At 42.4% G+C, this 27,773-nt stretch overlaps 2 protein-coding genes across 10 annotated transcripts in view; one reads left to right on the forward strand and one right to left on the reverse strand.

Annotated features, from left to right (window-relative positions):
- The window catches only part of LARGE2 (LARGE xylosyl- and glucuronyltransferase 2), a 30,231-nt gene extending 22,215 nt beyond the window's left edge, over positions 1-8,016 (forward strand). For all 3 annotated transcript variants that reach the window (XM_041459824.1, XM_041459825.1, XM_041459826.1), the window contains one exon: positions 93-8,016. In XM_041459824.1, coding sequence (XP_041315758.1) covers positions 93-290 — 198 coding nt within the window. In that variant the 3' untranslated portion in view covers positions 291-8,016. The remainder of the gene's footprint in view (positions 1-92) is intronic.
- A 2,226-nt stretch (positions 8,017-10,242) lies between these two features.
- Positions 10,243-27,773, reverse strand: part of PHF21A (PHD finger protein 21A) — a 124,837-nt gene continuing 107,306 nt past the window's right edge. For 5 of the 7 annotated variants that reach the window (XM_041460014.1, XM_041460007.1, XM_041460008.1 and 2 more), the window contains 9 exons: positions 26,032-26,130; positions 24,913-24,964; positions 24,026-24,105; positions 23,510-23,570; positions 20,912-21,075; positions 15,938-16,093; positions 14,201-14,276; positions 13,765-13,868; positions 10,243-11,853 (listed from right to left, as the gene is read on the reverse strand). In XM_041460014.1, coding sequence (XP_041315948.1) covers positions 11,599-11,853; positions 13,765-13,868; positions 14,201-14,276; positions 15,938-16,093; positions 20,912-21,075; positions 23,510-23,570; positions 24,026-24,105; positions 24,913-24,964; positions 26,032-26,130 — 1,047 coding nt within the window. In that variant the 3' untranslated portion in view covers positions 10,243-11,598. Of the gene's footprint in view, positions 11,854-13,764; positions 13,869-14,200; positions 14,277-15,937; positions 16,094-20,911; positions 21,076-21,142; positions 21,166-23,509; positions 23,571-24,025; positions 24,106-24,912; positions 24,965-26,031; positions 26,131-27,773 lie in introns of all 7 variants that reach the window. The other 2 variants (XM_041460010.1, XM_041460012.1) reach the window with 1 other exon arrangement.

Genomic DNA, 27,773 nt, shown 5'->3' on the forward strand with positions numbered 1-27,773 from the left:
TGGCGCCGCTGGGTGCTGGGGCCCTGTGGCTGGGCAGGGACATGTCGGTACCACCAAGCCGATGATGGTAAGGGCTGCTGCTCTGTCCCCAGGAGTATGAGCTGCTGGTCCTGCCCAATGCCTTCATGATCCACATGCCCCACGCCCCCAGCTTCGACATCTCCAAGTTCCGCCTGAGTGCAGGGTACCGGGGCTGCCTGCAGACACTGCGGGAGGAGTTCCACCAGGACCTGTCACGGCGATACGGGGCTGCTGCACTCAAATACCTCACTGCCGAGAGAAGCCTGTGACGCCTGGGGACAGTGGGTGCGGGGTATACGCAGCACACTGGAGAAAGGAGGGCACAGGGCCTCCCTCCTGCCTCTGCCTACGCCGCAGCCCAGCCCGAGGGAACGGAGTCGGCAGCACAGCCTCTCCAGCCCACCAAAGGGATGCCTATAGATAAGATGGAAAACATCAGCTGCAAGAACAGGCAGTGCCTGCAGGTCAAGCTGCTCCAGCCTTCCTGTGTTACAGGGGAACCTCCCCATGCCAGGGGCCAGGGCTGGGGTCTCCTCCCTTCCTTCTTTTAGCCGATGTGGATTCCCAGTCTTCATTAGTTCACATCACCTTGAGGCCTGGCTCCTCCAGAGATTTGGGAGCTGTACCTTACTCTGTTCTGCCTCTGCTCATTGACCCCAGGTCTCAGTCCACACAGCCCTCTGGGGCTTTGGTGAGTTGGAGATGAGGTCGTACAGCAACCCTTTACATCCTTTGTGGAGCAGGCTCAGAGGAAGCCTTCCAGCACCCTGGGAGGAGCAGCCAGGCAGTACTGCAAGTAGTTGGAGCCTTGGTTCAAACCCAGATCAAGGCTGGCTGTTTAATGGGGGGAAACGTTATTATTCCCCATCTGTATGGATGCAGTCTCCAGTGGAGCTGGCCCCGTACAGGTGGTGTGGGAGTCACCCAGAGCAGGATGAGCTCCCAGACCGGGATGGGCTGTCTGCTGTCGCCAGCAGTGAGCTCCCAGGATGGACCTGCACCTCCCAGCTGGGAGCAGCCATGCTGGTGACAATCCCTCTCCTGTGCTGGTATTGCCCCACAGGGCAGGGCTGCCAGCCATCCCCATGGGCAAAACAGCAGCTTCATGGGTCCCCACAGGCTGGGAGAAGTCCTGGTGAGGACTGCCTGCTCCTCCCCAGCTCTTGGCAGCACAGTTGTTGCCATCAGCAATCAGGGACATGACTGACGCTGGTCAAGACCATGGCTGGGCACTGTGGCAGGAGCCCCATGCTGGGAGCAGCTTGACTGGACACTGTTCTACTGCTATCACACACTGGAGCACAGAGGATGCATTGCTTTCCTCACACTATTTAAATTATTTAATACTTTTCTCCTAAGAATTCAGTAATTAGGGTTTCTGGGTTTTATTTTTAATCATTTCTTCTTCCCAGATGATTTTGCTGGTGGCCCTGGAGGCTTTCCAGGCCAGTTGCTGCTGCAGTCTCCACTGTTCTCTTCTTAGCTTTGCTCTGGGCTGCAAGGGCCCGCTCTGTACAGGGTGAGGATTTCCGTCCATGGTGGGAGCAGCTAAGAGGAACCATAGAAAGTGCGGGGTATGGAAAGGGCACAAACGCCTCTTGCTTATTCTCTCTTTTTAATTTAATTTTTAAATTAAAGCTTTTTTATTCTTTTTTCACATTCTTTTTAAAACTGCCTGGTTATTAATTTTTCTCTGCTGTGAACCTGCACATGTCCCCTAGAGGGAAGGCAGCAGGAGGAGAGCAATGAAGGAGTAGCCCAAGGCACACAGGTGCCCTGCCAGCTCTGAAAGGGCTGGTGGTGCTGACTGAGGTGGGCTTAAGGCTGCAGGATGGTTCCTGTGCTGCAGTGGGACCCCGGCAGCCTGCCTGCACAGCCAGCACCCCTGAACTGGAGCCTGGGGCATCATGGCTTAGGCACAGAGTCAGTTTAATCACACCCAAGTAGAAGAAGATGTGGTTTCATGTGGCGGTGCTGCAGCTTGTCCTTGAGAGCCTTGACTTTATAAGACTCTTGGGAGTAAAAGCCAGCTCTGAGGCCCCACGGGACACCAGCCTTGCATCTGCAGGGTGGAGGACGGGGATGGTTTGCCAAGAGCAAGTGTTGAGGCTTTATTTGGGAAAGGGCTGTGAAGACATTGCTCATCACTGTGAAGCCAAGGGCAGCTCCACCTCACCAGTCCCTAGCAGGCAGCTTTTGTTTAGTACAGCAGAAGCTTACTGATCCTGTGCCGCTGCTGCACTAAGCAAGATCAGAGGGTTAGATCAGATCTAGACACTGCTAGAGACTTGGTGGAGCAGGGCTGAGATGGAGCAGGCCTCTTCCAGATGATTCCTCAATAGATAGGAGGCAGTGCAAATGCTGGCTCTGTGGTTGTTTGGAAGGTGTGCTGGCATGCCTGTAGCAGGAGAGCTGTACACCATCATTTTCAGATAGTCCTTCCCAGCCTAGACAGTCACTAGCCCAAAATGTTCCTGCAAGGGTGGAGGTACTTGGAAGTAAGCCCAGCTTGGGCTGGTCTCCATGTGCCCTCTGCCGGGCAGCATCAGCTGGGAGGCACCCACAGAGTCAGAGCCAGAGAGATTGAACTGAGCACAGCCCCTTTTGGAGCTAAAATTCATTTCTCCTAACGTAGTGCCCTTCTCCCTGCCAAGAAAATGAGCCAGGGTGTTACACAGCCCTTGCACAGACACCCCTCCTGGCAGGCTGGGGACTTGCTATGGGCACTGCTACAACCCCTGTGCCTGTGGGACCCACTGTCCCCTCCTGGTACATACAGCTAAGGAGACAAGATATTTTACTGTGTTTTATTTAGTAAAATGTTAAAATAAATAAATACAAATTGATCAGATGCTCTGTACCCCCTCCCCCCAACTTTAATTTGCTAAAATCTAAACACATTTGTACCAAAACTGAAACCACAAGGAACTTGAAGGCAGCAGATACTGCAGATCACTATGAGCATCAGGCTAAAAAAAATAGAGATATTTTAAAAACCCAAACCAGTTCACAAGTGGGTGTTCTCATGGTGTGATTCTGTGACAACAGAGCAGTACCAGTCAGAAAGGGCATTTTACACCAGGGCCTGCAAGGAAGGGAGATGGGTGGGGAATGGGACAGCACAGGTGCCACTGGCTCATGGAGCACAGAGCCCGTGGCTTTGCCATTAGAAACCCAACTGGGAGAGAAGCTGCCGTCATCCTGTGCAGCACCAGGCCCGTGGCTACAGTGACAGCACTGCCAGAACTGGGGGCTGGTCACCAAAACCCCTGGAGAAATCAGACAGACTGGGGGAGAGACCAGGCTCAGACACAGAGCCCTTCAGGGTGACCTCCTGCTCCAGGACCATGCCAGGACTCCCACTTTACAGCTCAGTCTCAGTTTCAGCTTGGTGAAACACCAGGAGGGCACGGGGGAATGGGACGAAGCATGGCACACAGGTGGGGTGGTGGCATCAATAAATCTACAGAGATGGTGCTGCTGTGATCGCAGGAATGTGAAGCCATGATTGAAGCCTGAGTATTTTCTCCTAAACAAGCAGAGATGCCTTCACAGCCCTCCTGCCCTCAGCTGCAGACATGGGGAGTGTTTGCAGAGTAGAGCCAGTCAGCTCCCTAAAGAAAACTGGGCATAGGCAGCCACCCCAGTGCTGCACCAGACCTTGCAGGTGGCAGCACCTCACCACCACCTGTGTCCACTGCTGTTGACACAGCAAAGTTGTTTCCTTCCTCCACAGGAGCCTGGACAGGTCGGCACTAGCAGGCTCCCCCACTTCGTGCTGTTACCTTGCTTAATCTTTGCTCAATGGAGTCTGGAACACATGCTTTGCTTCTGTGGGGCTGTGAGAGGAAGCCAAGACACCTCTGACCGTGTAAGGTGGCACTTGGGGGGACCCTGCAGCTGTAATTGGAGTGAAGCAGCTTGTGGGACATGACTGCTGCTGGCTCTGCTTGTGTGGGGCTGCCAGGAAGCTGCCCGAGTCTCAGAGGCTTATGCAGAAGCAAAAACCTTCCTTAAGGAGGGTCTTGGCTGCCTGTCACATAGGACATCAGGAGCAACTCAGAGGCAACACACCTTCTGGAAGGGAGAGCGGACAGGTAAGACACTTCCTGGCTCTAGAGTCAATCACTGTTTTGATGTCAGTGATAATTTAAGTGAAGAAACATCAGAGACTCTGATTAGAAATTACACATTAGCCCAGAACAAGCAGAAACGTGCAGCCTCCCATCGCACCCAGCATGGGGCTTCTTTCAACAGTGCCTACCCCAGTGCCTGCAGCCATGGAAATCTGCTCTTCCAGAGTCAGAACTGCCAGTACCTGCCTCACAGAGGGGAACACGAGGCACAAAGCAATCTCTTTCCTACCCCAGCAATTCTGGCCCCACCCGAGACACCAATAACAAGCTTGGATAACAAACCAGGGGAACTGCTGCCCTTACACGTGCACAGCATGTACCCAGTGCTGCTGCAGAATCAAACCTCAGTGCTGGGGATCCAAAATCAAGGGTGGCCACAGAACACAGCCCCCGGAGCTGCCCTGTGACACTGCCTCCCTTCCCCACCTGAGCTATAACCCCAAGGCTCTCTAAGTTCTGGTTGCTCACTGAGAAAAGTGTTCTCAGAGCACAACGGCAACAATACTTCATTTGTTTTCCAACAGAACAGATGTAAGAAGGCTGGTGACAAAAGAGCAGGGATTGGTTGAGGTTTACTTTTGCCAGTATAAATTTAGGAAAAAGAAAAAAGATGCAAAAGGTGCTGAGCTGATTGATACTGCTCACTGCTGCTGCTGCCCTTCTGTGCCAGCTCTCCACCCATGACAGAGCCACACTCTCAAGGCTTTTGAGTTCCCCAGGCACTCCTGATAGTAAGCAAGTCCTTAAGTGCTTCTTCCTTTCTAGAACTAAGGACTGGGCTCAGTTTCTCCATCTGAAGCCTTTGACACCTGCTTGGATACCAGAAGAACCAGGCACAGAGCTTACCCCTGGTTGCACAGGAGAGCTGGACATCTGCTTTCCCAGGAGGGTGCCCCATGGTCTGGCCGCTCAGTGTGTTCAAGAGACAGCCCTCAGCTCCTCACAGGTTACATTAAACTTAACACATCTCCGTTGTTTAGCTGCACTGGTGAAATGCCCCTTTCCATGTGTCCCTAAAGAAACCAAATCCTGAGAAAACAGAGAGGCATTGCTCACACAGGGATTTTGGCACAGAACTGCCATATATGACAGCCCAGAGAGCAGGAATCTTCCACAGATACTCCAGGAGATGGCTGAGAAATACCTGAATCACACATCCTACTCCATATCATCTTCACTCACACAGAACCCAGGGCCTCTGGGAGCTGATGCTGGTTTCAGCCAAGCTCATCATAACACCTGAACTAGGAAGGTGCAACCACACCAGCAGAGCTGAACCTTTAGCTAGTTCTGGGAATGTTTACAGCCAAGAAAATGTTTAATTAATGCAGTCCAGATTAGACTAGGCTCTAGCTGCCTAAAGGTCTGCTTGATCTGCCTTATCCCCATGTTGTAGCTTAGAAGTCAAATAAGATTCTCATCAGGATGGGATCACTCAGCAGCAGAAGCAGAGCTAGGGATGTGCCCTCTTCCTTTTCAAACTGCACCTAAGCAGCTCTTTCTCCCACCACACCTGCTCCTTTTGGAATACAGACCAACCCATGTCAGAAATTGAGGTAGGATAAAAGAGCAGTTTTGTTCTACTCTTTCCACTCAACTTTCAAACCCTGTAACTACAGGAATACCTGTCTACTCAGAAGGGAGACCTGTTTCACTCCTGGATTTTTCCTACCCTCACTTTCTCACCTAATGTCTTGCAATGCTTTTTCTCTCTGTTCTGTTTTACTCCATGTAATTTTTGTTTCCTTTGCTGCTCCTGCTTTTTCTCTCTTCCTTTCCATCTCCAGCCCTGTACCACTTCTCAAAAGAGGCTTCTGTCCTTTAATTTGTCCCTTGCAGCATCCACATCTGGCCCAGGGAGATGGGAAGCCCTGGCCTGGCTATTCACATGAGATACACTCCAGGGACTTGCACAGCACAGTGATTTCCACAGCAGCCGTGCTCCTGCCTCTGTCCCGTTCACTACTCAGGTATTTTAGTAATACTGACAGGGATACAGACAGACTCTCACACAGGTAAGCTCTTGGTTTTCTGATACAAATCCACAATTAAATTAACCTCTGGGAGAGGCATTTGTCTTTTCAGGGGTCTTTAATTACCAAGCTTACCAGTGCATGGTATAAATAATTTTCTTTATTGGCAAGTTGATAAACTATGTGCTCAGCCTATACAAGACACAATGATGCAGAAAGTTCTTGTCTCAGGTAAGAAAGAAACAGGAGGGAAATGGGAGCTAAGGGTAAAGGACAGAGAGACTCATAGTACTTTTCAAGTATTACATTCCATTCTCCAGAAGTTACAGACAGGACTGAGGCTTAAAGAAGGATCTGAGTAAGAGAGCAATAACCTGGAGACAAGACATCTGCAGCTCTCACTATTCCTGATCCCATCTGATTTTTGGGTCACTCTCCGGTCCATGTCTGACCACTGAAAACAAGGATCCCAGCAGCATGTCACTGCAAGGTTTGCTCACACGTCCTCAGAGACCAGTACCTAGCTGGCTGCTGGAGGGTTCTTTGGACCTTTTGCTTTCTGAATGCCAGAAACTACAGAATCCATAATGCTTGGGAATGGACTTTGCTGAGGTAGTTTGTTGGCCCGGCAAGCCTAAGCGCCAAAAGAATTAGCTGCACAACAAAACATCTTGCTCTGTCTCCAGGCTCCTGATTCCTACATACCCGTCAGAAATCTCTTTGCAGTAATCCAGCAAAGTTTAACTTGCCTTGGATCTCCAGAATTCCAAGGGAGGACAACAGGAGGTGAAAAAGGGTCGAAACGACTCTAAAAAGACAGAAGCAACCCTGCCCAAAGGGGCATGTCCACAAGGAAGTGTAATACTGGAATTTTGGTGGTTATCTGAGCAGCTCACTGAGAGAGGCCCTCAGTAAAAGAGTGAATTTTGGTCTAAATATTAATATGTTATTTTAAAACCACATTTCATTAGAAGCATGTATTCATCATTAGTGCTTCAGAATCAAAGAGGGCGGGGTGCAACCCAGCTGAGGAAAAGAGAGAAACATGTGCACTGCAAATTCACAAATGTTTTCTGCTGTATTCACATCAGAAAGAAATTTCAGAGTCTATTTCCTGTACTGTGGGCTGCCACAGCTTGCTGGGACTAAGAGGGAAGTTTCACTCCAGGTTCTCCTGAATGCTGACCATGCTGCTTTTCAGGGCTGTCTCTGCAACAGTTCAGGGAAGATGATTTGAAGCTAAAGGGGTCAGAATTAGGTTTCACATTTCTAGACATTTGGAATACAGATTTGCTTTCTTAAGTCTAGCAAAGATAAAATGCAACATTATTTTTTCTGCCAACAATAAAACCAATAGATCTGCCCATAAAATTATCACCTCTTTAATTTCCAGGTTTTTAATTAATATCCCCACTGACAGAAACCTGCTTGCAACATAGAAAAAAGCCGTGTTTTGCTCATGCAAAACATTAGTTCATCCTACCAACATGGTAACTCCTGGCTAATGATGTCTTGGAAGACTCAGCCATGCTACTCACACTTCCTTCCAATCATCCCTAGAAGTATTGCTTCCTCCATGCTTTGTACTGCATAAACCCACTGCTGGCTCTAAACAAAGACAAGGAAAACATCAATGATGATACTAATTCTTCTTGCCAGGTCACAGGCTCACTTTCCCACTCTCACCACAATACACCTTTCCAGAAGTTTAAGGAACAGACGGAGAAGGGAAAAAGAAACTTCTGCAACGCTTGCTCTATGTCTGAGCAAAGGAGCAGGGTGACTTCTTAAAGCCCTTAGCACTGGGCTGAGAGCCAGGACCACCTTTGATACGATATTCCTTTGTGGTCTCATTTCTTCCCTTATAACAGAGATTTAAAAGCCACTTGTTTCCCACCAATGACAAGAAATGACATAAGAATCAGTTAATATCTTGATGGTGGTTTGGAAAAACAAAAACCACAGCTTCCCAAAGAGCCGAAGTTTCAGTACAAACTCATTCTATCTCAAATATTACATGAGAAAAAAACCCCAAACCAATACAAACTCATTAAAAAAAAAAAAAAAAAAAGCTTGATCTTTAAGCTGTTTAAATTTCTCCCTTAATTGAAACCTCTTACAGCAGCTATGAAAAAAACTATTTTCCTTTGTATTTAGCAAACACCAATTCCCCTTCTACCCTGTTGTTGGTAATTGGGTAGAGACAACCCAAATTCACTGTGTTTACACAGCAGCATCATTGCCAGTGTCAGTGCAGCCCTAGGAATGCTCCTTGCCTATTGGCTAATCCTGTTGCAGAGCCAGGAGAAAAATCATCCCAACAGGATCAGTGAGAGAGAAAGAAAACTACTTAAGCAGCATCAAAAAGTCTAAGATAATTTTTCTGCCAAGTAATGATTAACTAAAGGTATCCTTTTACAGACTGGAACACAAATGCTGTAACAAAAGGGATATAAAATCTGTACTTATCTACTTGGGTTCTGGAGACAAGCAGATGCCTCAGAAAAGCAGTAACAGATGTTTTAACATCTCCTGGCTGATTAACTGTGTGCAAATTTAAACATGGCTACTAGTGAATTTCATTCCCATCCTCTCCTGAATCAGCAAAGAAAACAGAAGGACTATTGAGTCTCCAGGCACACCTCCTACCTCCAGATAGTGCACTGCTTCCAAGAGAGCTCAGGTAACACAGAAATAAGAGCATGAGAACCACAAAGACTCAGCACACCTATCCCTGGAGACGGTCTCTTACCAGGAATGCTCAATGCTTCAGAAGATGCTGTTAAGAATCACCCAAGTGTTCAGCTGAAGACCAACATGTTCCAAAAGGCAGCTTCTCTTGAATATCTGGCTGTTAGCTGATGGCTCATATTCTATAGAAGGGTCATGTTCAGGTTGTTTTTTCTCTTCAACCCTTGAAACAGACAGTCCTTTGTTTAAATGCTGTGAGTTGCTGGCCTAGTGCTGCCCAATGGTAACTGGATTGATGGAAGGACATTTTTACTATGATCCATTTTGACAGTGTCTGCCCAGCTGTCTCCCTGCCACTTCTGCTAACTTATCCTTCCAGCTCTGCTAGTTCCAGAACAGAACTCACACATCAAAAGACAGAGTCAGGGTTATCACTGGTTCAGCTCAGAAGTGCGTGTAAGAGTCACTTTCTCAGTCACAACTCAGACAAATGTGAGAACTCAGGATATCAGTTCTGAGCCCAGAGCTGAAAATAGTGCACACTCCTACAGAAGGAATAGAAGTCCTTAAAGGGCAGAAGGGCAACCTAAAGGAGAGGGAATAAAACAGCTCAAAGAACCCCACAGAAGCCCACTTGCCTGGGGCAGCAAAGAAACTCTCTCAGGCTATGTGTTGCCTGGAGTATTCACTTGCTCAGAAATGCATCCTTGAAATGCAAAGCTTTTCTATCTTCCACTATGGAACAGCTGAGCAGGTCTGCCTCGCCACCCAACACAGGCTCTCAAGGCCACCACACTGGGGACACTGCCTCACCTTGTGTGTGCAGTGGCTCACTCTGCTCCCACGGGAAGTAAGGAAGTAAAGGGAGTTTTCCTGGTACTTCCAGTGGAAATGGGCTTTGCCCAAACATGTATATGCAGTAGTGAAACCAGACAGCTCTGGGACACAGCCCAATGTGACCAGAATCAGCACCTAAACTGAGCCAGACCCCACCATCAGGAAGCACAAGGCACGCTCTGCTGTCCAGAGTGAAAAGATTATACATTAGAGATGAACTTCTTGAACAAGAGGAGATAACAGAGGGTGATTTCAGTCCAACTCACTGTCTCTCTTCTCAAGCTCCAATCAGTCTGTATCACAGAACTAGTAAAGCCTTACAAAAGCACACTGCCAACTGCTTTTCTCTGGGTTACAAACACATGGAAGAATGGGAGAGAGATGGTAACAGCAGAGACAAGCCTGGGAGATCCTCCAGGTGGGGTGAGATCCAGCACTGTAGGATTTGATTCTCTATAGACTTTAGCCAGTAGATGTATGGTAGGACCTATGGAAACTGTCCCATTAGATTTTAGAACACAAACACAGCAGAATGTCATCATAAATAAGCAAAGTCTGTGTTAAAAAATTCTAAGTACACAGCATTTTCTCCAGTTCTGACACCTTTTTAATAGAAATCACTTGTTTAGGAAACAAATAGCACTTTTGTAATTTTTTTTACAATGTTTCTTACCTTGATCTTATTTTAAGTAACACTAGGAAGACCTCAATATCTTTTATTTTCCTTTTTAATTTAAAAAAGTTGGTTTTTTTCCCCCAGATACAAAGATTTTGCCCTTGCATAAAAAAACAGTGCCCAAAACGATGACACAAGGACTCACAAAGACTCACTGTATCTCACTGACACTATTACTTCTAATCTATACCATGCAAGGTCCCATCTACCTCTTTAATTAGACTGTCAGCCTGAAAAACAGCTTTTCTATTCCTTATTTAGTTCTTGTTACCAAAAGAAGAGAAAGGAAGTGAAAGAAAAGGACATTTCTCCGTTGAGTTCACACATCTGGGTTATGTGCTACTTTGTTCAGGATACCTGTGTTGTTTATAAATACAGAAAAGGGATGGAATCTCATTTTCAAGTAATTGATGCACATTTTCTCTTGGGACACCTCCATCCAATGCTCCAAGCTGACCCTGGCTTCTGGCCCTCTCTTTTCCCATTCCCAAAACAGACTTTCTGGATGAGTGTGAGGACCCATAGGCTCTCAGGCACATGGTGTGATTCTTGGGGTGTCCTGTAGGGCCAGGAGTTGGACTCGGTGATCCTGATGGGTCCCTTCAAACTCAGCATATCCTATGATTCTATGTGCTGGTTACTCAGTGAAAAGTCCATCTCCTTTCCTTTTGTACATCTCCTGTCTAAACAATAGTAAATACTGCTTATTTGATAGACTTGTCCCTTCTGGGCACTGGGATTTGATAATTTATATTTCTGGTTTTTTGGTTTAATAGTACTGAGAGTTTAGAAACAGGAAAAGCCCATAGGCTCTTTGGACTTGTTTTTGTTTTCCCCTAGCTAAACAAACTGTTCTGCAAATAGGAACTTGAAACCTGCTCTCCTCCCTTATCCCTGCTCCTCACCCCAAACAAAAATAAAACAAACCTATAGTGGCTGTGGAGGCTGCTGCAGGCACACACTGGTGTAAAATATAGAGAGAGTAAATATATTATTTCACTTGGCATGGTGCTGGCAAAGAACCCCCAGCTGGCACTATTCATGTAACATGATCCAAACTTCGCATGTACACACAGAATAAGAAGGATCAATTGGCAAACTCCGGTGCCGCCTGGCACAAGCATCTTCACGCTCTCTCTGGAACCAAAGAACTAAAGAATTCTGCACTTTCCAGAAGAAATCCAGTTTTGCTTTTCTAGAGTTTCTTTATTTTGCTCTTTCTCCTCGCCGCCACCTCCCTTGGCTCCTTCTTAACTTCACTGTGTTATTTAGTCTCATCGCCCTTGTTACAGTTCACCATGCAGCTCTGGGAAGGGGAGGGGGCTAAGGTGGAGGTGGCAGCATTAGTATTGTTAGTGGAGTCCATGCCGTTGGAGATGGCTACTGAATTGACCTCAGAGTTTATGGGTTTTGAAAGGTCGATGCCTTGGATGAGGCGGATCAGCTGTTTTACCTTCTCCAAGGAGCTGTGCATCTCCTTCTGTTTTGCAAGGATGGTGTTCTTCATTTCCATGCATTTCTACAGCAAAGCAGAAAATCAGTAATAAGTTCGAGCTTATGAATGAAAGAAGGCAAGAGAAGGAATATGATGTTCACAGATCTAAATGTAAGTACCCAGAAAAGACTGCAGCTGCAACTTCACTTTTCCAGCCTGGAAGAAAAGAGACTCTAGGCTGTGTTCAGAGGAGAATTCATATTTGCAGGCTGAGGAAATAAATTGCCAAGACATATCTGTCACCTGGTATGGCTCTCTTTCATTCCAAGGTGTTGTGCAAATGAACACAGACAGCTCCATCCTTTTGTGTTTCTTTTGAAGGAAAACTTCCAAGTGTATGTTCTTACAATTCTTTCTATTAGTATTGCATTACTGAAATTTCTTTAACTCAGATCTGCAAGCTCAGGCATCCCACTGCAGCTGACTGCTGACAGTGTGTGTGCAAACCATTAATGGGATACAGCCTTTGCTTTCAAATACATTTTAGCAGGAACATCACTTCCTTCTCTCAATAAGTAAAAGGGCACTTGAAAAGGAAACCAAACTCCCCTTCACTTGAAAATCTTATTTTGTGGCCACTTCATTCTCTTAGAAGTGGTAGTAACACAGCTAGCTCATCAACTAAGTGCCAGGGCAAGGTAACTTTAAAAAAAGCCCACAAATGATGTTTCAAGAGTGAAAAACTGCTCATATGTCTATTTGAAACTCACAAAAATGAGGAAACTACATAGCTAGTAGCTATGTCTGTTACATTCAGGTTTTTACATGAAGATGGCAACCTTCCTACATTTTTTAAATATTTTATCCATGCTGATTTCCAGACACTGTTGGTTTTAGCTTTACTGTTTTCACATGCAGCTCAGGGCATCATAATAACCCTAAAGCATCTAGACCTAATATGCCTGTTTTGGACAGGTCTAATGTAAGTATGAACCTTCTCCTTGCCCACTGCCAATCCCTCATGTTAAGGCCTTGCATCTGCCTGGGTACATCACTGAGAAACAGTGATAGTTGTCTAGTGCTGCTCAGGTTACACTCAGCTATTGCTAACCAGAAGGTGACAGTCGCCAGGACTGCTAGCCAGCCCCTCACAATCATGTTATTTGTATTGACAGCACTGAGGGATCTGTAAAAGCAGGACACTTTTGCTGTAATAGGCAAAGACAGGCAGCCTGGAAAGTGCATCTGTATCTAAAAAGTCTGTAATTATGAATCCAGCCGTACAGATATTGCCACACAGGAGATTTCGCTTTTTTTCATTATGTGATACTGACTAGGGCTGCACCAAGAAGGGGCTCAAACTTTACCCTGACATCTCAAGAGACTAATCTGCACATTAAGGTGAGAAGAGTGACCAAATCAATATGTATGTTCCAATTACTGCAATAAACTAAGGTGGAAACAAAGGTTTCTGGTTTGAAGTATGACACAGTCTAGTTAATACCATGCAGAGACATCTGCAGTGTGCAGCTGCTGACTGCCAAGGCTGCACATCAAGGTCCTGATAGCCAGCCTCAAGTAAATGGTCACTTTTGCATCAGAAAGGTCTGGAGAGTGCACCAAGGCTGTCACTGTCACTACACACAGAGGTCCAACCATTCTTGCTTAAGTGAGACACTAGAGCTGGACTCAATCTATTGCCTACAGACAAAACCACTCTGGGTCATTTTTGTCATCTGCTGATATTATATGTCACCATACATCTACCTACATGTTCAGCATGGATCATGTATAAGAGACTCAATGTAAGCATATGTTGCCTTTATTTCATTCCTGCTCCCCAAAGTCCTAAAAAGCAAAGGAAAGTACTCACTCAATTCTAAATAAATCCAGTGCATGACAGGTCTAGTAGATGGAGTGGCTCTATAATAGTTTTCTCCCTGTGTTGTAACACCAGAACACAGGTCAAGGGTTATTTGGGAGGACAATACTCACTGTTATAGAATTGCTGAGCTGTTTGACCTTCTGCTCTAGTTGTTCTCTTTCCTGTTTTAAATCTGAACTCCATTTAAGTAGTTTCTGTTTTTCCTCTTCTTTTGCTGCAAAATAGAATATTCAACAGAATATTTTAAATATTTCTCTTACAATACTGGATTCTATCCAGGGTCTAAACTGCTTCATGTAAAGAGGGGAATTGTGTTTAAACCAATGCTTAACAACTTGTGCACTGAATCACTCCCAGAATTTTACCTACATACACAAGCATAACATGCTTAAGAAATATTTAGACTGCTATTTTCACTTCACTAGTGATTAAGGTTATTTCCTTTTGTATGACAAAATTTCCTTTTGTAAAGGAAATTCTATCCCACTCCAAAAATAACATCTTCCGTTATTAAAAGTGAAAGAAAAGTGTTCATCATTTTCTTACCTGCTTTATATGCAATATATGAATGAACAATTGCTAAAGTTCCTGGCCATGGGATTGCTTCCTCCTTCTTTAGCATCTGAAAGAAAATTTTCATAGAGATTCAGCTGGTAAAAAACCTACCTCAGAGAAAGCAAAAAGGAGAGAGAGAAAGAGGGAAAGATTGAGGATTTTCTTTCATGGCTATCATTAGCCTCAGCCCTGCTAACAAGAAGCTTCACAGACCTGATCTGAGATTTAACAGAGGGAATTATTCACAACTGTATTGTGGCTCCCACAAAGCAAGCCTATTTCTTACAAATGTCAGCATTTTCCTAAATTCCCTCCATAGCCACAAATAAGTCTGCTAATGATACTGAACAACTTAAAAGAGGAATGAAAGGATAATACATCTGAACTCAAAACTTGCCAGGAGACATAAACATTACTTCATGGTTCAGTCAAATTGCTGATCTTAGTTGTTCTGGGAAAGAAGTTTTTATGCTGCAGCCCAGTCTCTGCACCCTACATTCAAACATCACACTTCTGACTAGTAAAACATGAAACAGTCCTATCACCCCTTCTTATCAGAATCATCTTAATAGACCTGTCAAACTCTCTTTATAAGGGTAAGCACCATTTTTGTCTTTTAGATCCTCCCTACATTTTGCTTCCTAACAAACTTTAAGAGGAAAGACACATATTTTTAGTTTGTGATCAGAGTGGTGTCTCAGAAGACAGAGGACTTGGTCAGTTTACAGTGAAGTTACTCAGATTTCCTCCTTAATTTTGCTGGAAGCTATCACAGGAACATGAAGAGGAGGGATAAGGTGAGAGTAGGCAAGAGCAGGAGTACACAAGTCAAATACTCCCTCCTCTCTGGCAACTACTGACCAAGTCGCTTGAGTTTTGCATTTTCATTCTTCTGAGCAGCACATCATAGGTCAGGCTGTTTTCTCATGCTACCACCTGGCAGCCAAAGGCCACATGGCTGACCAAGCAACACGCTGTGTTAGACAGGACACAGCTTCAGACTGCCTATTATCAGCAACCCTTTGCAACTCCTAGAGTTCCATGGAAGGGTTAGGAGTACAACAGTTTACTTTTTCATCTTGTATGCAATCTCAATGCAATTATAAACAAAATATTTAAATATAACCTGCTCACTTCAACTGTCTGTACATTTTCAGAGAATGATCTGGAATGAAACTGTTCACCTATACTCATTATACTGATGCTGGATGATATTATTAAAGAGATCACTGAAGACAGCGATCAGACATTCTGATGTTTGATTCATATAAGCAAGCAGGGGCTTATATTTGCTCTATGTACTGCAGTGGGCTTGTACAAATATTTTATTTATTTTTCCAGAAGAATTTACTAATAACTTTTGAAGAAACAATGAGCTTAAGATGAACATCAGAATTTCTATGGGTTGTAGATAATCTTTCCCAAAAGTCTGCATACTTTGATCCAGAAAAAGAGTAAAAACATAAGGGTAACAAACAAAGACCCCAAATTCGGAAGCAAGACCTGACAGTTTTGTATTAGCACAAATTACAACAGAGGTAATAATTCAATGAAATTCAATGTAATAATTCAATGTGAATTTCATTTAATTTCTTTATTGCACATGAAATAGATTTGTTCAGTGTCAGGCTGTCTTGGTCTAAGTAACCCAAGCAATCTGGTTATTTTCTTTAACACCAAAACATTTGCACATGCATTGCACATAACTCCTTGTCTGTCAAACAATACCTGGTCTTGGCATTTGGGACAGATCCACATGCCCTTAGGAATGGTTTTCAGAGGCGGGTCCAGACAATCCAGGTGATAAACACGTGAACATGTGTCACACATCAGCAACTGCCCACTTTTTCTGCAAACGCTGCAAAAATCCTCATGGATATCACCCTACAAAATTGAGAGGAAAGGGTTTGGGTGAGAGAAAGCAAGAGAGAAAGCAAAATGTGAACTCTGAACTTTGATATCTACATCTTAGTTGAATTCAAGGTTTACAGCACCAAGTATTTTTAAGCTGATTTCAAAAGGTCAAGCCTTTTTTAGACTGTGAAACAGGAAAACCATGCTAGATGTCAGAAACACTGACATCTGTCCTCCCAAACACTCTTTGTCCTCCCAAGGCAAAATGGTACACCAAACACTTATTACTATAGCTTCTCTTAACTATTGCTACCCTGTCGCCCTGATTTTGTAAGACTTTGTTAAGCCTTCTGATGTTTACATTCTTTCAACAAACTTTCTCACACACAGTTCTGTAAATAACCTATGTTTTGCATTCTTTCATGGAGGTGGAGAGAATTGATGGACCCTTGGTCTGTCCAGTGGCATTGGAGAGGTGGCACTGTCACCCTCCAATCCACTGTCACCTTTGGAAAACTATAAATGTTGGAGTCAGAAAATAAAGGTTCTTTCTTTTTTGTTCCCCTCAAGAGCAGCAGTGTCTGTGTCATCATTTCATGCCTTATCACAACACTACCCCATAGCCTTTCTTCTTTAAGATTTCCTCTTTACCCTGATTTTTTTATTTGCCTGAAGTGATGAGCTACCCACTTTCTTAACCCTCCTGATTTTTGGATGTAAGCCCATCTCCACTGCCGGAATGTCGATTAGGCTGTCTCTTGCCGGTAATAGTATGTAAGAAACCCCAACTGAGTGACTTAAAAGAACACTGTTAAATATTTAGGTCACCTTTAAAAATGAAACTGTAAGGAAAAGGTGTTGTGCTTCTAAATGAAAAAGAATAGAATGAATTATGTTCTGAGACAATTCTTTTCACTTCACTTAGGCTTCCTCAAGTTGCACCAAAACAGCTGTGACTCAAAACTTTCTCATTCTCTACAGAGAATAGATTGTTTCATCACTAACATAGACTGAGAGCTAGGATGAAAGAGTACCAGGAGAGATTTTCTAACCTTTTTTTTAAAGAAAGAATTGAAAAAATGACTAGCTGTGTCTTTTAAAACAACTAGGTTTAGTTACTATCTCATTTCCATCAGAGAGAGTTCTTTTCTACAGCCATTAACATCCCAAAAAGGTGGTCTGATTTTTGTTTCTTTTTCTTCTCTCTCTCTCTCTCTCTCTCCTCCTGTTTTGATTTGATATTCAGATATTTGAACAAAGGGGCATGATAGAAAGGTGGCTTGGCATTCCTAGAGGAAGCAAGGGGCACCCCACCCTCTCCTCTGACCACTGGGCTGTCCTGGCAACTCCACATGTTCAAGGCCCCATCTGGCGTCTGAAGTACACCCTGTCACTGACTTAGAACGAAGTTTCACGCACACCCAGATCTGTGAGACTGCAATAAGATGGGTGTGTGGAGCAGAACTGTGGCTACACACTCTGCTGTATGAAATACCAGCCTGTGCAAGGCTTCATTTTGGCGCAGATCATCTCTTCACACGTGCAAACAATTTCTATCAATTTGGAGGGATAGCAGATTTTGCCGTGCACTCACACATTAAGGTGCCAGGCAAGAAAAATTACGGTAATCTCCACTATGGATGACAGAATACACACATAAGAAGAAAGAAACCTGAGCAATCTGCTCAGCTTTCTACTTCCCAGCTCTATTGCTGATGAGGCCCTTCTTCAAAAGGAAAGCTCTTCTTAATTCCCAAAGTTAACACTGACTTCATGTTTTGTAAAGGATCAATCTTCAGCAAATTTTCAGTGCCATGTTTTGGATCCGTAACTCCCAGAGATCGTTGAGAGCTGAGTTATGGTATTACTTCACCTTTAACACCAAAGAGTTCCTCAGTGTTAAATGAAGATCTAAATTAGTGACATTTCATGCTTCTTGTGAAGTGATGTGTTGTAATCAGGCCGGGAAGAACTTCTTTCCCTCTATCATGCATTCTCTGAGTACAAGGAAAAGGCAGCAGGCAAGAGATATGTAAGCTAAAAAAAAATCGTCTTCAAGATATGGAGAAGTTCAAGAGGGGAATTCTCTCATTTGAGAAAAAAAATATATTCTAGAGAATTATATATCTTAAGATGTATTAGTTGCCACAGACTACACAATGGCTCTTGGAAACAAAGTGCAAAATATTGGTGTGCTGAAAACCAAACCTGTTATGTCTCATATCCTGCAGAAAGAGCCCTACAAAAGAGACATATATGCAGTTTCTTCTTGATGGGGAGACATTTAGAAATTTAGACCCAGAATACCCCAAATTCAGCTGAGTGCTGCAAAACCTGTAGTGATACAGGTGACCAGTGCACAATGCAGCTGATTGCACAGAGATGCCAACACACGTGCATAGAATTCACAATCTATTTTTGGTAATGCAAAATTCAGGGCAATTCCTCAGAGTTAACAACTGTCCTTTCCAAAATCCCAGACAGTGTTTGATTCCCAGAATCAAAGAAATGCCCCAGGTCTTATAGGCAGTTAATAAATATATGCATAAAGGGGGGGCTGGTATTGGTGTTGTGACGTTCCCTCCACTAATCTCAGCTTCTGAAGCAGCTCTGTGTAGGCTACAGCCAGCCAGCTTAGGCTAGGACAGAGCTCACTGAGGCTGCTCAGACATGCTACAGCCTGGAGTGACCGAAGAATAGTTTCAGGACAGATACCATAAAAGGTGATTTAACGTCACTTTCTGCTCTACTTCCTCTTCACAAGGGACGAGATAAATAAATGTAAGCTTTCTGGACAGCTAACAGTTTTATTTATTTTGATAAAGTGTCTAGAGCAGTGGGGCCTGGCTTTAGGCAACTGAACCGAATAATACAGTAACAAAAGCAGCTTGTGTGCTTGAGTTTGTAATATCTGTACTTATATGTACATTTCACTGGAATAACATGGGAAAAACTACATATTCTGCAACAGGAATTGTTCATGATCATATAAATAAAGATGATCAGAGTGTATGATGTAAGTGAATTAAATTATCAGAAGCAATACTAATTCTGGCATATTCTAATTTTATGGGCTTGACATTGCAATCTGAATGTTCCACAATGCTCCTCTCAATTGAAATACTGTTTTGATATAAGTGTTCACTAATAAGAAGGCTTTTTGTGACCAAATGCTTGAATCATCACTAAAACAGAGATTTTTGCACAATTCTTATTGCTGAGTAATTGACCTTCAAAGGCAATTGCTATTTTCCAGGTGAATATGCCACTACTGCACAAGGGAGAACCAAAAATAACCAAGTGTCACATAACCATTTGGCAAGGCAATTGCCAAATAGGAAAAGGGGGGGAAAAAAGGGAAAGGAAAAAAACTCCTGCTCAATCCTGCCTACTGCATTATTTCCTTCCTTTTCCCAGGTTCTAGACCTACTTTCTACCCCTCCATCCTTATCACCAATCGCATCTTAGGTTTCTGCTTCATCCTCCCCTCAACATTTCCCCCTGTCATTCAGAGAATAACATTTCAGGAGAAATTCAAGAAGGCTGTTCTGGTCCGCTGTGCCTCATGCCAAGTGCTTGGCTTGATTTGCAATTTTCATAGGCACTGCAGAAAAGAGGGCAACAACCCATCATACTCTTTTGAGAGCTCTTACACAATAGGAAAAGACTGAGCAGTATACACACAGGAGAGATGGAAAAGACCCCACCACATTATCCAATCCTTCTCTTGGGACCAAGGTAAACTATGTGCTCTTCAGCACATTTGCAAGTCACTTGCACTTCTTATCTTTAAAAGTCCCCAGAGGTGGATCTATCCATGAGGGGCTATTCCACAGTCCCATGTATCTGGCTGTCAGGAAAGGGTTTTTGCAGTCACGTGCTGTCCTACTCTAAAAAATGACTATACAAAAGAGAAGCTGTAATTCCACATGCATATTCCCTGAGTATCAGAATTGCATCTATTTATTTCAGTGCTTCAGACACACTTGCACTACTCCTATTCCTGTTACCTCTGCAGAACAAGTACAGTTCAGAGGCAAGGAACTGGCCTCTAGTCCCTGTTCTATGTGGTCAGTAGAGTTGGTCTCTCAGTCCATGTTCTTACAGTGGTGCAACTATACAGATGAAAGTAGAACAACCCAGCTTTTCCTTAAAAGCCATTTCAGATGGTTGGGCCTCAAGTATATGTGACTGTCTTTTCTAAAAGAAGAACTGCAGAAGGAGATTGTAGCACCAGTATGAAGAAATAACCAAGCACCTTTTGATTCTTAGCTGTGCCCTGTAAATACCAGTCTTTTAAAAGCAAGCTCTTAAATGAAAGTACACTCCAGCTCCTGAGGACTGTTTTACCCCCACTGAAAATTCCCTGCACACTTTCTGCCAAATCAGTGCCACAAATGCTGCTCCTGGCTGTTCTGCATGATGAAGCAGTTTCCATTCATCTCTCATTATAGAAACACAACTTTTTGTTATTATGGCCTATAACTAATATATTTCATTCTCTTCCTCACTCACCCCACACACCCCCTGGCCTTTTCCATGGATGACAGAATCAAATCAGTCAGGCAAGATCTCAGAAACTACACGAAGGAAATGAGCTCATCTAGCATGCCTGGTGCCTCCCAATGTTTCAATCCACTGAAGGAGTTATAAATAAAATCTCTACAGGATAACAACACAGGTGCAGGAGGAAAAAAGGAAGGGTGTTAAAAAAATGCTGGACTATTTCACTGCACTGAATCAGGACAAATGATGAGTGAGATTAAAGAAACAAAACCTGCAATGATTTTCCTTGTGCCTGTTTCGCTTAACTTTCTAAAAGTAACCCCCTCCCCAAGAGTTACTTACGTCTGTGGAGCTGGGGCTAGGCAGGGACACAGGCTGAACAGCTGCGGGAAAAGTAAATGTGGTCTCTGTCTTTTCATTTTCAGGGGAGTCAGGATAACTGGAGAGAGGGGACGTGGGGGTCAAAGCCCCGAACCCCAACACCGTGTTGTATTTAGGTGGACGACCTACATATTAACAACAGGGAACACAAACGGAAAAAAAAAAAAAGAAAGGAAAAATGATCTTACATACCTTTGGCCAGTGGTCCTCATTGGCTAGCGTGAAAAAGGAAATGATGTAGCACAGAGAGGAAGTTAATACAAAAGTCACAAGTGGAAGGACAGAAGCAAAGATTTAAACATTTTTTAGAAATCTTTAAGTAGAATTTTGCAAGGAAAGAACATTTAAAAGATGTATTTCAGAAGGAAATAGAAATAAGCTCTGTAGAGGGTCAAAGAATCATTCCCACAAAAGCAGCATGGGGACAGTTGCTACTCCTAAAAATGAGGCTATTCAGTTTTTAGGGGAAGAAATGTTGGCATCAAAGCTCTACAGAAGCTACAATAACTACTATTAAATCCTTTCTGCTGTTATCCCACACTTCCCTATCTTTCTAAGTGCCAGCATAAATCTACACAGAGGTTAAGTCCTTTATCAGAGGCCAGCACTCACCACCCCCCTACTTTTCTTCCCCGTTTTTTAAACCTGTCAGTTCACAGATCAGCACTTTCTACCCTACTGGTACATTTTTAAAATTAGGCTACCTAAGAACAGGTCTTGTTTTCTGATCCATAACTACTATCAGTTTTAACCTATCACTAGTCTTCTACTGTAACCCACTCCAGATTCTGTGTTCTTTCTTAGACTTTCTCAGCCAAGTATGTTTAATTATGCACAATTCCTAGATACTCCTTTAGACTAGCAGATGTGCAAAATGTCTTCATAACAATTCTTATAAAATTATGAATGCAAAGCAAGACAGCAAAAAACCCAGTATGCAACCATCATTTCTGCCTTCCTTCTCCAAGGTAATTTATAGATATGTAAACATAAAGGAGTTAGAATCTAGGAATAATTCCCCAGATTTTATTTTTACAGATTGTCAGCCTATACCTATTAACATGCTAAACCTTGCATTTAAGGTCTGGATATGTTCCAGAACTAAGTATGTCCTTGGAAATGGATTTCAGCTAGTGATGTCCATGGGTGAAATTTCTGACATGCTCAGCACCATCTATAATTAAACTAAAGCTCTCAAGGGCAAATGCTTACAAAAGCTTTTCACTCAATATATTGCTGTATTAAATTACAAAACAAATGTATACTTCCAAATCTTTTGTCAAGTGAAAACATGTGCTACTAATTTGGTGGTGATGCAACGTAAAGGCTCACTCACAATAGGGTGTGATGAAAAAACCAGAAAGTATAATAGTCAGTTGCAAAAACAGGGTAAGAGAGTATCAAGTACAAATGCATGCAATCATTTTCATTGATACAGCAATTGTTCACTATAAGGTCTAAAATAAAATTAAGAAATCATTACTAGAAGAAGGAACAATTACTTATCCACTGAGTAAATGCAAAAACTCTCGATTTAAAATCTACATCATATCATTTTAAAAAATACATTTAATGTTTTTATGGGATAGCAGTAGAGTTACATCTTTTATTTAAAAACAGCATAGCTGCAGAAGTGTCAGCTTTGCCACATGGTTTGCTGGACTGAAAACATGGATCAAGAAGAGAACATGTCAAATTAATATTTCATCTTGCAGCCAAAACCCCCAAAAGATAATGGAACCGGTCAGTGCTAGGTGAGAGACTTTAAAAAATCTGATTTATTATTTTTTAGACAGAAAAATTAGGATAGAGAAGGTATTATGACTCTTTAAGGACTGCAAAAAATCATCAAAAATCAGGTAAATATTGTCAGGTAGGTGTGGTCGATGCCACGCACAAATAATGGCATCACATTCTAACCTACACTGTTCTGTTTCACCATAAACTAAGTCTTCAAATTTTACCTGTTCTACAGAAGGATTTCTTCTGAATAATACTGCATGCCTATATGAAAGACCATCTCTCATTTTAGGACAAGTGGCACTCTGGTTGCAGTTAAAGTGCTTAGTATGAGCACATAGCTTTTCTCACCCAGGGTAAGTTCTTTTGAAGGACCCATCCCTATTCCCAGTAAGGAACAAGGCTTTTGTCACACTAAGTTTCCTCTGCTACTCAGGGCACAGATGCTTTTTCCATAACCACTTTCTTCTTGACAGTAACAATACAATCTAGTCATTAACAAGGGGATCTTAACAGCAGCTTCATATCACTAAATAATGTTCAAACATCTCACATTTCTAGTGAATATCTAGCAAATTGGGTGGGTTTTGTTTGCAGTTTTTTGAGAGTGAAACTGAAATGAAACATTGAGCTGCCTAATAGATCTTGCTATGCTAATCCCCACAAGTCATGGTCTTTGCCTACCACGGAAATTTACTGGACAAATGAAGTACTGTAGAGTCCTTCTTGTCTTGCTCTTCAAATTGACATGGGAACTACGAAAGCAATGTGGAGGAAGAGGCAGTGGGCAGGCAGACAGCAGGTCTGGGTATACCTCACCTCTTTTACGTGTCCCAGGATGCATTGTGCTGTTCAGGTACGTCACTGTACTCTTCTTGCGCTGCAGGGAAGAATGGAACAATTTCTGTTGGGGAACATTTCTGGCAATAACCATATGCAGTAGCTGAGGAACAGCACAGTAAGTACTAAGTGAGATTACTGGCTTTTGTGTTTTCTGAAGCACACCTTCAGAAAGGTTAGCTTTTTTACACTGCTTCTGATATCTGAACTGCTTCAGGCTGATACGCAAGCAGACCAACACACATTTCCAATTGATACCAGCTTTATATAGGAGAAGGCAGAAAAAGATATAAGTACTAGAAACACTAACAACTAGAAATAGTGTATTTACTATTTAAAAATCTGAGCATCGTGTCATTGCAATGGTCTTTTGAACTATAAATGGTAGCTGGCCTTTCTAGTTAGAACTGAGAAAGCTTACAAGGTAGCAAGATGTTAGAAAGACTCTCAAGATCAGAATGAAAATACCAGCTTCCCCCAGCAAAAAATTAATACCTCGGGCTCAAAAACGGCTCCACTGTACACTGGATTTGCTGTTGTTCTTCTTTTCCTCTCTTGTCGCTTACTTTGGATTTCTTGTAAAACAAAGCATTCAGGTTAGAAAACAGTGGATCTTAGAAATTAGATAAACTCTTCAGAATTCAGTTTGCATGTGAGAAGAGCTGCCAAGATTTCTACAGAATACCAGTCATGCCCGGTATAGGCAACCGTGTTATACTTTTAACTTCTGAAGGTTTGAAAACTAACAGCTGACAAGGAATACAAAATCACTGCTCAAGTAACTAAAGAAATCACTGCCTCCTTCTCACCAAATAATCCATGACTAAGACATTTAAAATTCATGGTCAGTATGACTGGGATCTTAAAAAAACGCCTCTGGTAACCTTGCTGATACTTAAAGTGCAGAAACATGCAGGTGATTGAAATGATAGGCTGTCTTTCGTATAGGATTAAAAGTTTAAATTATAAATCAAATTATAATCCATTAACACATTCATTACAAATTACAATCCCATGAAATCATAAAATAAATGAAAAATCTAGACAGAGGTTACAGTAAAATTATCCATGGTGTATTTTTGCAAATAGAGGGGTTGTCCAGAGGGCACTGGTACTGCCACAGATTTCTACCATCAGAGCATACACTTTCTTCCCAACCTCCGCTCTCTACTGCAAAAATAACTGCTTTGTTTCAATGTTGTAAGAAGAACAAAAACATATGCACAACAAACTAAGTTAGATCAAGAGCACAGACATCCCAAAGGTACTATTGTTCAAGAAAATACTGCATTTAATACAAGAAATATTTTGGAATCCTACTTCCAATTCAGAATGACCATGAAACCAGGAGCTGAACAACCAACCTAAGACATTTTTCCTACCTTCCAGGTGGTCATGAGTAACCAGTCCCAGAGACACCATGAAGGCAAGTTTCTGTGAGGGGGAAGAAAAAAGATCATGAAAAGTGCAACTGTTAGGATGAGTCATTTAGAGCCTTTAAAGGTAGCTGACCAGTAACTAAGCACCAAAAAAATTTTTAGTGATACTTTGCTTCTATAAATCATTTTTCACTCATGTATGTCAAACTTCTTGGAAAAGGACAGACAGAGTCCCATTTTCTAGATGTGAACCTAGACTGCGATACTGGGAAATACCCATTGCTCATGATCACAGAGTTGGCAGAGCTGGGAACAAGAGAGCAGTTTCTTTACTTCCCCTCCAGTGCTGAACTGACTATTAGAAAATACCAACACAGTACAATTGCCAGAAAAATATTGCTAGTTTAAGATCGTTCTCCATCTATTGTGAACTACAAAGAGCCAACTCTAGCATATATTTGCTATTTGCTAAGGGCTATGGTTTCTTATTTTAATGCAGGAAATGCAGAGACATGTAAAAATCAGAATTTTGTTGTCTAACTGACAACAGTTAGAGCTCACACAACAGTCAATTTGAATCCATCTATGGAAACAAATGTAGCAGAGCATTTAGCTGTAATCAGTTCCAAAGCTCTTCATGGCAGAAAAGCTTTAAGAAATAGTAATTCTGTCCTCTCTTTCACCCCAAACTAAACTGGACTAAAACACAAGCAGAATGTGGATATGTGTGATTCTTTCCTTCCTGCTCACCAGAGTAGAAATATTTTATAAAGGAAAACAGACATTTCTTCAGCTTTGAGAATAACTCCAGCGTCTAAAACCTCAAAGGGGTGGAAATCAACTCTGTAATCTATACTCCTGTTTGAAGGAGTAGCATGGAGAAATGACAATCTTCTAACTTACAAAAGACTTAGAAGCCAAATGCATTCCAGAACTGAAAAATGCAATGCACAACATCTATTAAGATTTTTTATTCTGTAGCCTTATCAACTACTGCTGTCCAACAGGAACATATGGAATGTTAAAGTTAAGAAGTCTTAAGAGAACAGAGGGAAAAAATAGTTTCTGAAGGACAGTGTCCTTTTTTTTTCTTAAAGGAAAGCTCTGGGTATGTTCTGATACCTGTGGATTTTCTTCTCGTTTTGGCTTCGGTGCAGCAGGTGGAGTAACTGTACGACTTTCTGTTTGCTTCTCTTCTGTTTCCACATGTGGTTTAATAGTCTGCAAGAAGAGTGTTTCTCACATTCAGTGATAAGAATGACTTTTTTTTTACTTTGACTATTAAAGCAAAACAAATACTTTTGCAGATACAGGAGAGAAAATGTTTAAAGCTGACAGTGTACTAACAAAGACTTAATTGAGGAATCTGATGTGAGAGGAATGTTAAATAAGGTATTTTCATTTAACAAAGAATGAAAGAGCCTTGTCACCAATCCATTACCCCACACATCCACACAAGATAAACAGTGATTTTAAGAGTTAACTTTGTTACAGAAATCACCATAACGTATGGGAATAACAGACACTTCAAGAAAACTCATCCCAAATCAAGACTTCCACTTAAAAACCATTCTGCATGGCATGTACATTTTGTACTTCTCACTCCTCAGTCTTTGTATTTTATAGAATTATGAATGGCTCAAAAACTGTCTCTCTTAATCCCTCAACGTCAGATTTTTCTGAAGCCTTTTTCTTTTTTCAAGTGATAAATCTTCTGCATGACATTCCTCAGCCTACAGCATAGATGTTGAGGCTATAAACTGAGTAAGGTGAGCTACAGACAGACAAATTTTTCCCCTTTATGATATGGAGAAACTATACAGAAAAATTAATGATGTGTTACTGAACCACCACCATTCTTCTATGTTTTTCCATAGCTGCCAGTAATTATTCAAAGAGCAAATGAATATTGCTGACATCAAAAGGAACAGGCATCAAGTCAAATATTGTGGAAGTACAACTTCACATGGAAAGGACACACATTGCTGAGTAACCTGTGCAACAGCCCTGAGGTATGCAAGAACCTACTCTTGAGACTCCACAAGCTGAACTGAGCATGAGCACAACTTTAATGCACATGATTTTCACAGTCTCCATAAATATTTGAAAAGCAGAAAAAAGGTAACTTCAAGGCATATTAGTCTAGGAAAGAGTTATAAGTGACACAAATACTACTATTATATATCAATTACATAAATATTATGTGCTATAGTATGCAATATAGTATACAATGTTACACTATTACTAACAAACAATATACAAAAGAGTTAAAAGTGAATCAGAGTATTGCTTTACTTGAACAGACTGGCAAAGACTCTCAGTTGCAATCCACACTGACTTAAGTAATTTTTACTTTACAGAAGTATTTTCTGGAGAGAGACTTTAAACATACAGAATTCTCTGTTTCTGAAGGTCTCCTTTCCACTCATTCAATCCAATTTAGACACACGGAACTATCAGACTTCAGAAGGTGAGTGAGACTATTTTGCTTCCAATCACAAGATTGCAAGATCAAGGGATCACAGAAGAAATGGCTACATTTATCTGATTAAACATCCCTACAATTTTGTGCCATTTTTACCTTTCACATAATCACCCTTTGAAAAACAAAAGGGCTTGATATGAAGATGGATTTCAGCTTGCACTTGTTCTTCAAGATACTTGTCAAACCCTGCAATGTAGCCTGCTTATGAACTACTGACATTTAAACAGTAGAGGGAGCATAAAAACACTGAAGCAGGAGAAAAAGGTGCCAGTGGGCCATATCAAAGGAAATGGTAACATCTATCCCAAGAGCTGCAAGTCATTCCATAATTTGTACTGCCATTGGAACATGAATGTCTCCAGTGTCCACTGATGACAGG

The sequence above is a fragment of the Pyrgilauda ruficollis genome, unplaced genomic scaffold (genome assembly GCF_017590135.1).
Source record: "Pyrgilauda ruficollis isolate IOZ18807 unplaced genomic scaffold, ASM1759013v1 scaffold14, whole genome shotgun sequence".
NCBI classification, from domain to species: Eukaryota; Metazoa; Chordata; class Aves; order Passeriformes; family Passeridae; genus Pyrgilauda; species Pyrgilauda ruficollis.